Source organism: Tyto alba, unplaced genomic scaffold (genome assembly GCF_018691265.1).
Source record: "Tyto alba isolate M040663 unplaced genomic scaffold, T.alba_DEE_v4.0 Super-Scaffold_14, whole genome shotgun sequence".
In the NCBI taxonomy this organism is placed as follows: domain Eukaryota; kingdom Metazoa; phylum Chordata; class Aves; order Strigiformes; family Tytonidae; genus Tyto; species Tyto alba.
The window spans coordinates 56,492,673-56,505,428 of NW_024881276.1; the positions used below are offsets into that span (position 1 = coordinate 56,492,673).

General features: G+C 39.4%; 1 protein-coding gene across 1 annotated transcript in view; it reads left to right on the forward strand.

Annotated features, from left to right (window-relative positions):
* The window catches only part of SLC22A15 (solute carrier family 22 member 15), a 43,520-nt gene that overhangs the window by 3,768 nt on the left and 26,996 nt on the right, over nt 1-12,756 (forward strand). Inside the window, exon 2 of the mRNA XM_042788883.1 lies at nt 10,746-10,958. Coding sequence (XP_042644817.1) covers nt 10,746-10,958 — 213 coding nt within the window. The remainder of the gene's footprint in view (nt 1-10,745; nt 10,959-12,756) is intronic.

Below are 12,756 nucleotides of genomic sequence, written 5' to 3' on the forward strand. Positions count from 1 at the left end.
CACGTTTGACCTGAATAGCTGAAAAAGGCTTTGCCTATAGTTGGATAATGTGCATTGCACAGCAGTATGGACAATTACCGAGGGTGTTGCTTCCTTCCATCTTAGGGACTTACAGTTAACCAAAGTGAAGACGGAAAAACAGTTAAGGTAGTAACATCAGGTTCCTTGAATAATAGTTTGGTTTAAGGCAAAGGCATTCTTTATGCAGTGCAGCCATAATAAGTGGTGCTTCTAATGTCTCTTTGCTGTTAGTAACAAGATCGCGTATGATTTCTAACATTAGAATGTCCCAATGCACAAAACTGTTCTTTAATCAGCCATCTGCCCAAATGCTTTGAGGGAAAGCAGATTCTGGGACATGTGGCTTAAGTAAGGCAGGCTCATTCCAAATCTTTAGAAGTAATTCAAAAGAAGTAGTGTCTGTCTTCAGCTAGGATACAGATGTGATCCCTAACATAGCCTTGACATTTCTTATCTACGCCTATACACATTCTACCTCTTTAATGGCATGAGACAACACTCTGTAGTTGCAGTGACAGTAAGGAAATACTTTCAGTGAATCTTCTTTTAATACTTGCGTTTGCTTGAATCTATTAAGCACTAGCCAGAATTGATCATAAATTGGAGAGCTTACTCCCAGTCCTTGATGAGGTATACTGTTAGGACTAACTAGAAAGTGCAAAACAAATCTGAAATGGAGTGAGCAATTTAAAATGGAGAGATGAGTATTACACAAATTGCATTACAATTGCTAGTATAGGGTGCTGAAGGTGTTCCAGAGGTTTCACAACAGGTATGCTGTTTACCCAGAGTTACTTGCACTGTAACTTAGATACAGCGTGTCTGTAAGGTATGTAAGCAAAGTATCAGATATAAAAAGGATTTACTGAATTGCCAAGTAACCTTCCTTCACTTTGCTTACTGTTTGGCTTTTTTCTTTGTCTGTGGGAGAAGTAAGAGTTTTAAGTCCCTCTGATTCTCAAGAAAGCAGTTGCAGAATGTGTGTCAAACATGTGCAGCCACTTATGTGGGGGGTTGGTTTCAAATGTGGCATGAATACAAGCATAGAAGGTAGGGACCCAAATTTTCATTACTCGAGGTAAACTTCTTCCACATCTTTTTGTGCATTGTATCTTACTCAGAACATGCTTATGCTAAAGGATGGTGTTTTTCTTGTAGAAGTGATGAAGGCTTTTAGAGTAGTTGTATCACTGAATATAATTTCTTGTTCTGGTATAGCTTATTCCTGCTTGGGAATAAAAACTAGGTGAATGTAAGTACATAAACTAATCACACAGAAAGATATGCTGCTACTCATTTAGCTAAGACTATTCCTACCTGAAAGTTGGTGGAACTTTTAAGTGAAGACCAGTCTTACCATTTGCTCCAATTGGAGTGAATCTTTTAAGGGGAAAAAAAAAAGGTAGTTTTTTGGTCACGTGTTACATTTCATTTCAATGATTCAGATGCTAACCAAGACTCCCTTGTCCTTTAGTGGCCTTCTGTAAATAAAACCTAGATTCCAGAAGCAGAAATATAGTCAAGACTCAGTGTTGTCTGTCTTTCTGTAGTTACTTCTTTCAGATCCCTAACTGTTCTTCAAAAGAAACAATTGCTTATATTTTCTGATATTATAGTTCAGCGTTAAAAACATGAATGCAGTTGATGCAGACATTGCATTATATTTTGCAGAAAACCTGAAGTAACAGTACTGAGTTGTGACATGCTTCATTAGCGGTGAGGTCCTTAACTCTCAGTTGTAATGCAGAAGTCTAAATTCGAATAACTGTTTCCGTGCTGATTAATTTTAAATTGCGAACTTGCTACTCTTTTTTTCAAAAAATAATCGTGAGTGGAGGGAAGTCATGAATACCGTATTGGCTGCATACATTTCCATTTTACCTCAAAATTAGGTTGTGTCTTAATCCAAACCACTGTGTGCATGCATACATAGATACAGGTAAGCTTTAAATTTGTGCTTGTATGCAGTGTAGAAGTATGGTCACAGCAAGTTTGAGGTATAGAAGAAACATGGGCTGTAGCTTTGAGACCTTCCCTTTAGCTGCATCTGAACTGCAAAGCACATGTAACTGAGCTCATAGTTAGGTGGTTCTGAGTGTCACTTGCAATTGCCAGGTCGTCTTGTTCTTCTAGTGATCACTGCGTCCACCCTGACACTGAAACCACGTCTTCTGTTTGCATGTATCCGTATAAACACATCTAGTCAGCTTTTGCAGTTTAACTTACAAGGCTAACTTCAGTTTCTGTGCACTTCAGTCTTGGAAGATGCCAGTTCAATGTGCTGTTGCAAAGACCTCAACAGATTTATTGCTGATGAGCATGACAAGAATCATGAGTTTTGGGAGAAGCACAGAGAAGTTGACATTTTGAAGGCCTATCAACAGAGGGAAGGAAGCAGATTGTTCTGACTATTTAAAAAAAAAAAACAAAACAAAACAACTTTTTTAACAAAGTGAAGGCTACGTGCTGTGTAAAGAGTGAAGTTGTCAGAAGGAACTTGGTCTGGGGCTCTTTAGCTGTGGCTGAATGCTTTGCTTTTGCAATGTCCTTTTAATGACTGGGAATGGAAGGTGCCTGGGAGGGCACTGTGTCAATGGTGATTGGCATCTTTATATTGAGTGTGGGTAAAACACATGGGGAGATGTTTTCAGATTATTAACAGTAAAGTTATTGTTACACAGAGTATCTTGTGCAATGGGATGGTATTTGGATTCAGTGGGAGCTGAAGCAATCCCATCTTCTGCTGTTAAGATGACTTCCAGCCTGGCAAACTGTTGAAACAATCCGTCTAGCCAGTCTGTCCTCTGAACACTCAGAACATGAGCCTGGGAGTTAACAGGCATGATTCTACTGGATAGCAAAGACTATGGATTACAAATATTTGTATTATGGTACATTATCTCCCTTTCCTTCTTCCCTGCCCATGTGTACAAAGTCTCTAATCTCCCATGTTTTGTAGGCAATAAATTACCTGTATTGTTCCACTAGCAAGCCACCTCAACAAGGCTTTCCTCATTGACACTTCCTCCATTTTAGAGACTCTAATTTCTTTTTCTCTCAGGTGGTAGAACTAGTAGATGTGTGATTCAAGTCAGAATAATTGTTTCCAATTTGCATGTGATTGCTACTCTTTTTATTTCTGACCCAAATAAATATTTTTGCACTCAAATACCTTTTTTTTTAACTGGAGTAGTTAGCATAACTACTTCTATTTATAGGTAATGTAGTGCTTCACGTGCATTGTTTGCATTCAGTAAAACCTCTGCTTGCTTTCTTGCAAGTACTGGCCCAGTGGGACTGGAGTCCCTCTGGAGCAGTAACATCTGTTTTCTAGGTCTTGTCGGTTTACAATATGATATCTGACTAAATTTGGGACTTAACCGGGTTAAACATTGTGCTTGTGTTCGCCTGGTCATTTTCCTAAATCTGTTGGGTTTGGGGGGAAGGGGTGTTAAGAATTTTCATTGGAAGGCACAGTGAAGCTTTTGAGATTCTCAGGTAAGCTGAAGGGTTGTATGTAGAGCTTATTCCAGCTTTCTGTTTGTGATATGCTGTTCAGTTATTGGTGTCTTAAAAATATATAAAAACCAGAGCTCTTCAATCTCTCTGTTTGCAGACCCCCTACTCACTTCCCACTGAAGATGTTAAATCCTTGTACAGTAAATTTAAGACTGACAGCTTTGTTTCTTAATTATTTTTTCTAGAATGTTAAGTAGTAATTCAGGGACTTCTGAGGCCTGTAGGCTGTAAGTTGAAAATCACTGGTTTATCAAGTCACACTGCAAAATTGGAAAAAACTGTTGTTTCAATTCTGGAGCATCATGTTGCTCAAATAGCAGTAAACCAAGGATTTTTTAATTAAAAAACAAAACAAAACTAAAAAAAAAAAAAAAAAAAAAAAAAGAACAAAAAAAAGGTAAAAAACCACAAGTAGATCCAATTGTTTATCTTCAGGCAAGTCCTTAAAATGAATAAATGAATGAAAGCATCTTATACAAATGTCAGCAATGCCTTTTAGTCTGCGTACTTAAGTAGCAGAAACTTCTGAAGTACTCAGTACTTTTATTGCATCTTTTTACCAAGTTAAATGCTCTATTCATTTGGTAGGGAGAAAGTCCATGCACAACTGATAATGTGCTTTTCTCATAGTCTTAGCAGAAGTCCTCTGAGACCAAGATGCTCACCAATATTCTTTGGCAGTGTCCCCAACCAGCACACTAAGGTGAGGACTTTGATCTCTTATGATACCGGCTGTGGCTCAGATATGTTGACAGCCGAACCAGGCTGGAAGATAGGGAGAGAAGGAGGGACAGAGATGAAATGCAGACAAAATAATATTATGCTTGTGGAAGCAAGACTAAACTCTGCCTGATATTTGTCAGGCCACAATTCTTGCTTTTACCAGCAGTTACTGATTTTTCTTCGTGTTATACTGTAATGCCATTGAGACAGTTCAGTCCTGGGCTGGTTTGTAGTATATTCATAAACTGGAATAGGAACTTCTGGCACTTTTTTACTTTGTTCTCCTATAAGTCCTTCTTTACATAAGAAGAGTGGAGTGGCACTTCTGATGTGGTGTTGATGAAACTGTATAGCTGGTGTTCAGCTGAAGAGTCTTGGCGCTTGATTGCACATTAATGCAGTTTAACTTTCTTGAATATTCCTGTTCAAGCAGAGGTAGTATTTATAGTGCTTTTCATAATTTTGGTTCTTGTTTATTGGCTTGGTTCTCTAACTTACCAGTGAGAGGCCAAAATTGTGAGCACTTTTGGCAGAGAGGAACTAGAAGTTTAAGCGTAGATATTTTAATAAGGCACTGTTGTGGTTTGAGCCCAGAGGGCAACTGCGCACCATGCAGCTGTTCCCTCACCCCTTCCCCTCTCAGGAATGGGAAGGAGAAAATGGAGCAAAAGGCTCAGGAATACAGATAAGGACGGGGAGGAGTGCTCACCCATTATGGTCACTGGTAAAAGACAGACTTGTTAGGGGAATAAAAAAAGAACATCACTTTAACTCAAATACTAACAAAGACAACACAAGGCGGGACAGTGAGAAGCACCACTCCCCTCCCTTCTTCCCTGGCTCAGCTCTGCTCCCAGTGTCTCTACCTCTTCCCCCAGCAGCAGAGGGGCAGGGGATGGGGGTTACAGTCAGCTTGCTGCTCCTTCCTTCATGGAAGGTGGGGTGAATGCTGCACATTGCTCCCCTCTCACTGGAAACAGTCCTCCATGAACCGTCTCCGCAGCGAGTCCTCCCCACGGGCCGCAGCCGTTCCCAGGCTGCTCTGGCGTGGGTCACCCCTGTGGGTTGCAGCCCTCTCAGCGCAGAACTACAACAGTGGGGGCCACTTCTCCCCTCAGAGTCCCAGCTTCCTTTAAGTGCAGATGCCCGTCCTGGCGTGGGCTCCTCCACAGGCTTCAGGTCAGCCTCCGTTCCACCAGTGGCCTCCATGGGTGGTGGTGGGGTGGCCCTGCCATCTCACCACAGGATGCAGGGGGCTCTGCTCCGGCGCATCTCCCCCTCTTCCTTTTTCCTTCCTTCCACTGACCTCAGTGTTCTTCCTTCTTGTAGCCCTTCCTCACAAGTCCTAATGCCTCCTCTGGTTCCCCTTCTTAAATACATTGTCACAGAGGCGCAGCCACTGTTGCTGACTGGCTCGGCCCTGGCCAGAGGTGAGTCAGACTTGGAGCTGGGGGAGCTTTTGAGAAGCTTCTCACAGGGGGGCTACCGCTGTAGCCCCCTCCCTCTCTACCAAAAACCCCACCGTTCAAACCCAGCACAGGCACCTAAGTTTGCTTTCTGCCTTTTGTTTATAAAGGCAGAAAAATAATACTTCCAACTTTGTTATTCGTGTTCAGAGGCCTGTCAACCTATGGTGTGAGGGTTACTTTATTTCCCTTGCTCAGGGTGATCCAGTTGTAGCATTGGCAAGTCCTGTCCCAGCCCTTTGAGATGCAGTATGACTCCATGCTGGATAAGTATGTTTGCCTTTCTTAAGCAGCATTGCATGTAGTCTGACATACTACAAAAATGCAAATGCTTTAGGCTGTACTGCCTGAAGCAGTTCTGGACTCACGTTTTCAGTCTACCAGCATGCAGTCAGCTGCTGTGCCGTTTAAACATATAGCAAAACTTCTGTTAATTTCTGTCACTGAACTTGATGCTTTGTAGGGCAAGGCTGTGAGGTTTTCCAGGGTCATGTGCTTTGTAACATGCCAGAAGCATTGTAGCACCTGCTTTACCATTCTAGGTCTTTAGCAAATTCCAGGTCTCCTTAGTATCATGTGCGTTGCCTGTACCTCCTATGTTATTTTGAAAAAAAAATGTATTTATGGTCACTTTTGATGTTTATGTGGTAGGTAGCACACTAAGTGCTAATTTATTCAAGAGACTGGTATACCACAGTAGAGGAATCCTGTTGAGCTCTTTTCAACCCTGTAAGTTGTTTCATCAGTCCCGGAGCAAACCATACAGGTAACTGTCTTGCAAGATTTTGCTTCAGTACAAGACTGACAGCTGACTTCTTAGCAGCAAACTCATTGTTTGTATCTGTAGCACTGGGGAGAAATCCAGCTTGCAGGAAGTAATAGCAACCTGTTTCTTGATGGTAAGTTTTTTTTGTGTATTTTGGTGTTTGGGAGAATGCAGTGGTGGAAGAGGTGGAAGAATCTCATGTTACTGGCACAATTTAATGCAGTATGCATCTTCAGAGTTAAATTCACTTGTGATCTTGTGTGAAGAATATTGTTTTGTTCTTACAGATCACTTTGTGGAACTTTGTTTTGACTTGCCTTTGTTCCCATCTGCATTTTGCCTTTTGGCTCTCCAGTTATAAGCAGACTGACATACCTTCTGTCTTAAGTTCATTGACAATAACTGAAAAATCTCAAATAGAGAGATTTACCTAGAAATACTGGATCTCTCGAGTGGCACTCGTGACAGAAGTGCAGAGCTGAAAGTACTCCACTAGATTTTGCTGGTAAAGATCACTTCTGCATGTTGGCAGAAAAAGGGTAGATTAATTTTATTGTGATAGACTACAAAATAATTATTAAAGCAACTTTGTGCTGAGGAGTTGGCAGTTTAGGTATGTGCTCTGCAGTCCTATCACCAATGCCATAACTGGTTTTGTCATCACTCAGTAGGCAGGAGTACAGGTACAGGGTATGTGCAGTGTTCCCATGGCCCTGTCAGGCAAACGTGTACGCAGGAGTTAGCTGCCACTTGGACTGTCTTTGCAGAAAACATGGGCAGTTAAGCTATTTGCAGATCACCCTTTTGGAATAACTTGGAGCAGATGAGATCATTACACTTTCAAAAATAAGCCCCCCAGATGCTTGTCATGGGTTCAGGAGAAAAGACTCTAATCCTAAAATGTAACCACCTCTTCATAATAGGCTTCTACCAGAGCAAGGTCTTTTGGTTGTTCTTCCTTAATTTCTATCTTTCCTCGAGGTGCAGTTTTAACATTTCTGTCTTTGAAAGGTCAGAAGTTGCTTACTCATTATTTTGTTCAGCAGGTAATGCTTCAGCTGATACTTGTCTAGAATGACCAAGCTGGTTGTGAATTGCTGATGAGCAAAAGGTTGAAAGCATTTCTTAGTAGAGTTTGTCTTGCTTTTGGTTTTCATTTGTGTTTCATAATGGGTAAATTATGAGGTTGAAAAGAGTTTCTGAAATTATTTTTGTGTGTTTTATTATATACAAATGAAGCAATTTCAGTTCTTCCTCTCCCTCCCTTGCTAGTCTTATTAGAGACTTAACATTTTTCTTGGAAGTAATTTATTACGAAAATGAACACCAAGAAGGATGGTCAAGACATTCCAGGCATTTCTATTAATATTATTTTTAAAATGTTAATTTTAAGTAAATTTCAAAACCTGTTAATGAAACGGATATGAATGGCTAACTAAAATTCCTTCTACTTCACAGAGAAAGTGAAAGTTTACAAGTTACTAAGGTGTTGCATTTTAATGAGTCTCCTTATACCACAGACTTCTATTCTAGACAGACTACAAAATTTTAAACTACAGAGAATATAAACAAACAGAAGAAATGTAAACCAAACTAACAAAACTCTCAGTATTTCATCATCAGTGACTACAAGCTGCTGCCTCCTCCCCCTGTGCTTGGTATTCATCTTGATTAATACAGATCAGTGCAGGGAATTCGGTAGGGAACCGTTAATATCCACATAGAGCCAATTAAAATGTTTTATGAATAGAAGATATACATTAAATGACATAAATTTGACTTGACCTAGGTTACAGAACAAATGAAAAATGAAGGCCTTTGTTAGCCACAGTGCATATAATGTAGCCATTTTATACCTTATAAAGTTGTTATATAGTATTTCTATTTGATTTGCTAGAATTTTATATTGATCACCAGTCTATACAGCTATGTTACTGCTAAGTGCAAGCATTTAGAATTCTTAAGAGTGAATCTCCAGGTTCATGAACAAAGTCCTGCCTCTTACTTGAATGATAAAACTGTATTTTGAACTTGTTTTGAATTTGCTTTGTCGTGTTTTTAAGACCGCTTCTAGAAAATGTTTCTTTTCAGAACTGTAAATTAATTTTGGGGGGTGCCTTGTGGCTTGTGTTTTTGCAATGAAGTAAAGAGGGTTTACCATGGCTGTTACTCAAAGTACCAGGCAGCTGATCACTCAAACAGTCTTGTCAGCAGTGAGTCCAGTGAACTTGAATACAGAATGATACTATTTGATAACATCAAAACATGTCTCCATCTTCATACATTTATCTGATTCAACAGATCAATTGAATGTGTTTCTATCTTTGTTATATCCTTGCCTGCTGCAGCCAATGGGATGCTTAAGACTGACTTTTTTATTGAAAAAATATCTGTAGTATTTCTTTGTGTGCCTACAATCACTTATTTTTTAAGCTAGTTTTCTGTAGCTGAGATGAGTTTCACCCAAAGCAAAAATGAGAAGCATTATGCTTGCTTTCTCTAAACTGAATGCCTTGAGGAATTAATTTCCTGAACTACTTCAAAAATTAGTTTATTTCACAAGACAAAAACAAGGATGTTATCACTTAGTCCTGATGTGGAATTGTCTGAGTGAGAATACAGGGATTTACCACAGATCATGACCTGTAATTCTCATTTCTCAGTAGTTCCAAACTGTTCTTGAGCGTGCCATATCCACACATCCCTTGCAGCATGGCCACTCAGCTTTTTAACACCTTTTCCCCAGGCACTCTGAGTCATTGCTGCCTTTCACAGATGAGTTCTTTTCATTGTTGTATATCTAGAAGTTCTTCTTTAGCTTAAATAATAATACAATTGCCATTGTGGGGTTTCTTCCAAATTCCTTATGATATTCAGTAATTTTATATATAAAAAAAAATTGAATTATTTAAAAGAAATATTTACCTCTTGCCACTACAGTAGCAGTTTATCATGTAGAATGCAATAAGGAGCTGATGGAAAGAAAATGTTTTCAGGTAGTAACTCAGGGATCTCTATTCATTTAGTAGTAATTCTCATTTAGATTTAGGCGTAACTCTGACTGCTCAGCTGTTGTACAGAGCAGAATAGGATTACCTGGTCTTGCTTGCATCAGAATTCAGAGGTCTTCAAACTTCTTTTTTTTGTGTCTATGGTCTTCTCAGTTTTGAGAATTGTGTGTAGCAGCTTTCTGAGGGAACACACTTCCTGCTGGTCCATTCTTCCTGGTTTGTTTTTTTTTCGGTCATGTTACTGTTCCTCAGTGAGGGCTTGAGACAAGAGGCAGTTTTATTTAGAGAGGGAGGATCTGTCTTGTTACTAGCAACATCTTTTGTCTCTCAGAAGACAGTGATCTGTCTTTTGTTAACGAGCATGTGGCACTTCTGTGTTCAAACAGGTTTAAAAATACTGGGTTTTAAGATGTAACCTGTTTTAAGAAGTTGTAATGTGGCCTGTGAATGTTGTTCTGAGCATGCAGCAGTGACCCAGCTTTAGACCAGGCTTGAAACGTCTGGGTTTCCAGCAGTTCTATTTATTCTTTCCTAAACAAAGCCAGCTGTTAATCACTATATTTAGACCTTGTGTGTCTGTATAAATGTGTAGCTATGTGCCTCTGCATATGTATATTCACGTGTGTGCCTCTGCATATGTATATTCACGTGTGCCTCTGCATATGTACATTCACATGTGTGCCTCTATCTTTTTTTTGAGTAAAACAGGTTCACAGAAGATTATACAGGTTCACAGAAGATTAAAAAATAAGAAAGAATGAGTTTTGGTAAAAGTGGGAAAAATTAGATATGAAACAGTGAAGAGGATATCTATTAGAAATATCAAATCAGAGGAATGAGCAATACCGGTGGAAGGAGAAGATATAATAGAGTAATATACTTGCATTAAAGAATAGATTTATTTTGTCTCCTTATTACTACTAACAACTTTTCATGCATCCAGGAGGTGTACTTGCTATGTGTGAGAGTTGGGGCCCTTTGACTGAGGGAAGGGTGTCAGGAGGGGAACTTCTTTTCTCTCAAATAATCAACAGATAAAAAGTATGAGAATCACCATGTTGAAGTTGTAGTTCTTTAGTGTGTGATATTTGGTAGGCAGGGATTATACATGCCATCTTGTAGTGGTAAATGCAAATATAAAATAGGAATATTTTTTAATACTGATTTGATCCAGCTGCAGAAGAAGCATTGTTTGGATATACGTTTAGCATTTCTGATGTGTTTTGTCTTTCATGCCAGCTCTATGTGGCCACTGAAGCCATCCTCATTGCATTGGTGGGTGCAACTCCTCCCTACCACTGGGACCTCCAAGAGCTCTCAGCTAACCAGAGTCATAGCAACCAGTCAGCGAGTGAGGAGAGAGCTTTTGGGGAATGGCTTCTGACTGCCAATGGCAGCGAGGTGCATAAGCATGTACACTTCAGCAGCAGCTTCACATCGATAGTCTCTGAGGTAAGTCTGCAATGTGCTTTGCTGCCTCACTGAGTAGTAAATCTTACTGGGTCTGTTGTGGGGAGCTGATTGTATTGCTTCTTTCTTCCACACTAATATGTGTTTTGATTAGCAAATGACACATGTGCTACCTCCAGGTATAGAGCAGGTAATCTACTCATATCTTTACTGGCAACAAAAACTAGCTTTATTTTCCTGTGCAGATCCTGGCCAAAGTTCTGCCCCAAAATTTCCTACTTTTTCTGTGTGGAAGGTATGTATTGGATCCTGTAGCCTGGTTCCACAATTGAGCTGGGATCATGCCATTCATTGTACTAATGTGCTCAAAATCCTTTATGGACCCTGAGCTCCTTCTGGCCACCTCTTGTAATTCCCTTGCTAAGGTCAAAGGCACGTAGTGCATTCATCATGCAGTTAGCAAGCAGTGGAAGAGCTGGAGAGGAAGTGGCTTCTGCAGTTTTTGCAATTCCAGATAAGATAGATATGGGCTGTGGGGAGTCAGGTGGACAAAGCACCTCCCCCCCATTTCTATCCCAAACCAAGTTTTAGCTTTATTGGTGTGGCCTCTGTATTTTGTAAGTGTCATCTTTCACAGTCTAGCCACAGTCCCTACAGAAAGGATTCCAGACTCTGCACTGATGTGTGCAACACCTGCCCTTCTTGAGGCCTTCAGTATATGTTAATGTCAAATTGTCCTGTGCAAAAGCCCTAAGTGCATGTATTACAAGACCTGAATTTAGAGCTGTACAGTTGAGTCAAGTGTAGTACCACTTGGTAATTCATGGCTATTGTCCAGAGGTATTAATGTTATCTGAATTAGTCCTGTAAAGCACTTAACTTCATTGATTGTAAGCATATGAATAAAAACTGCCAACTTTGGAATAGTACCAAACAGTTGTGTACAACAGGCATTGCTTATTGTTCTGGTAATAAAGAGGTTATGAATACTTATGCCACTATTTAAATTAAAATCCTAATGGATGGTGGATTTTTTAAGCATTATTTGAAGCTCAGTAAGGTTTTCAAAGTTGTTTGGCTTTTGCTTTTTAATTTATCCAAGAATCTTTTACTTTCTTAATGAGACCTGTTTGTGGACCTAGTAGTGGTTTAGGTCATAAATTTTATAAAGATTATTATGCATTTTAGTTGCATAAATAACAAATGCAGGTAGAGAATTAAGTTTAAGTTTACTTGAAAAATACAAAACTAAAAAAAAAAATTCCCAAGGCAACTTGAGTAGATTCTGCTTTGTAGTCTTTAACATATTTCTCAGTTAAGGCCCACGTGTATAAAATCTTCTTACATCTCCTGTTTCCCACTGTTACTATATGGGGTTTTTCAGAATTTTTTAGCTGAATGTGTAGTGTATTTGGAAGTTGAGTTGTGTTAAATACAATGATTTTAGTGAGATAGCACTTATTTGGGGGATGGCTCATCACTATCTCCAGTATTCCATCACTTATGTGTAAAGAAGCTTTTTCTACATTTGAGGAGGCTGTTTTTAATGCTTATCTTGTGGCATCGTTTAGTAATAACATGACCGTCGCAAATTTACACTGAAAAATATTCTGATATAAAAAACATGATTTATGAATATCAAGCATATATATGTAACATACTTTATGTAGAAGAGCCTTCAGCCCTTTAAAGGGTTTCTTAGCTGTTGAGATTAATTTGCAGAACAAACTGCTTCACACCAAATTATTCCTTAATCCCTGAATTAGTCAGAAAGCATCTAATGTTAGAGTTTCCATGTTGGCAACTTTTTAAATTTTTATACTAAAAGTTAGGGCATGGT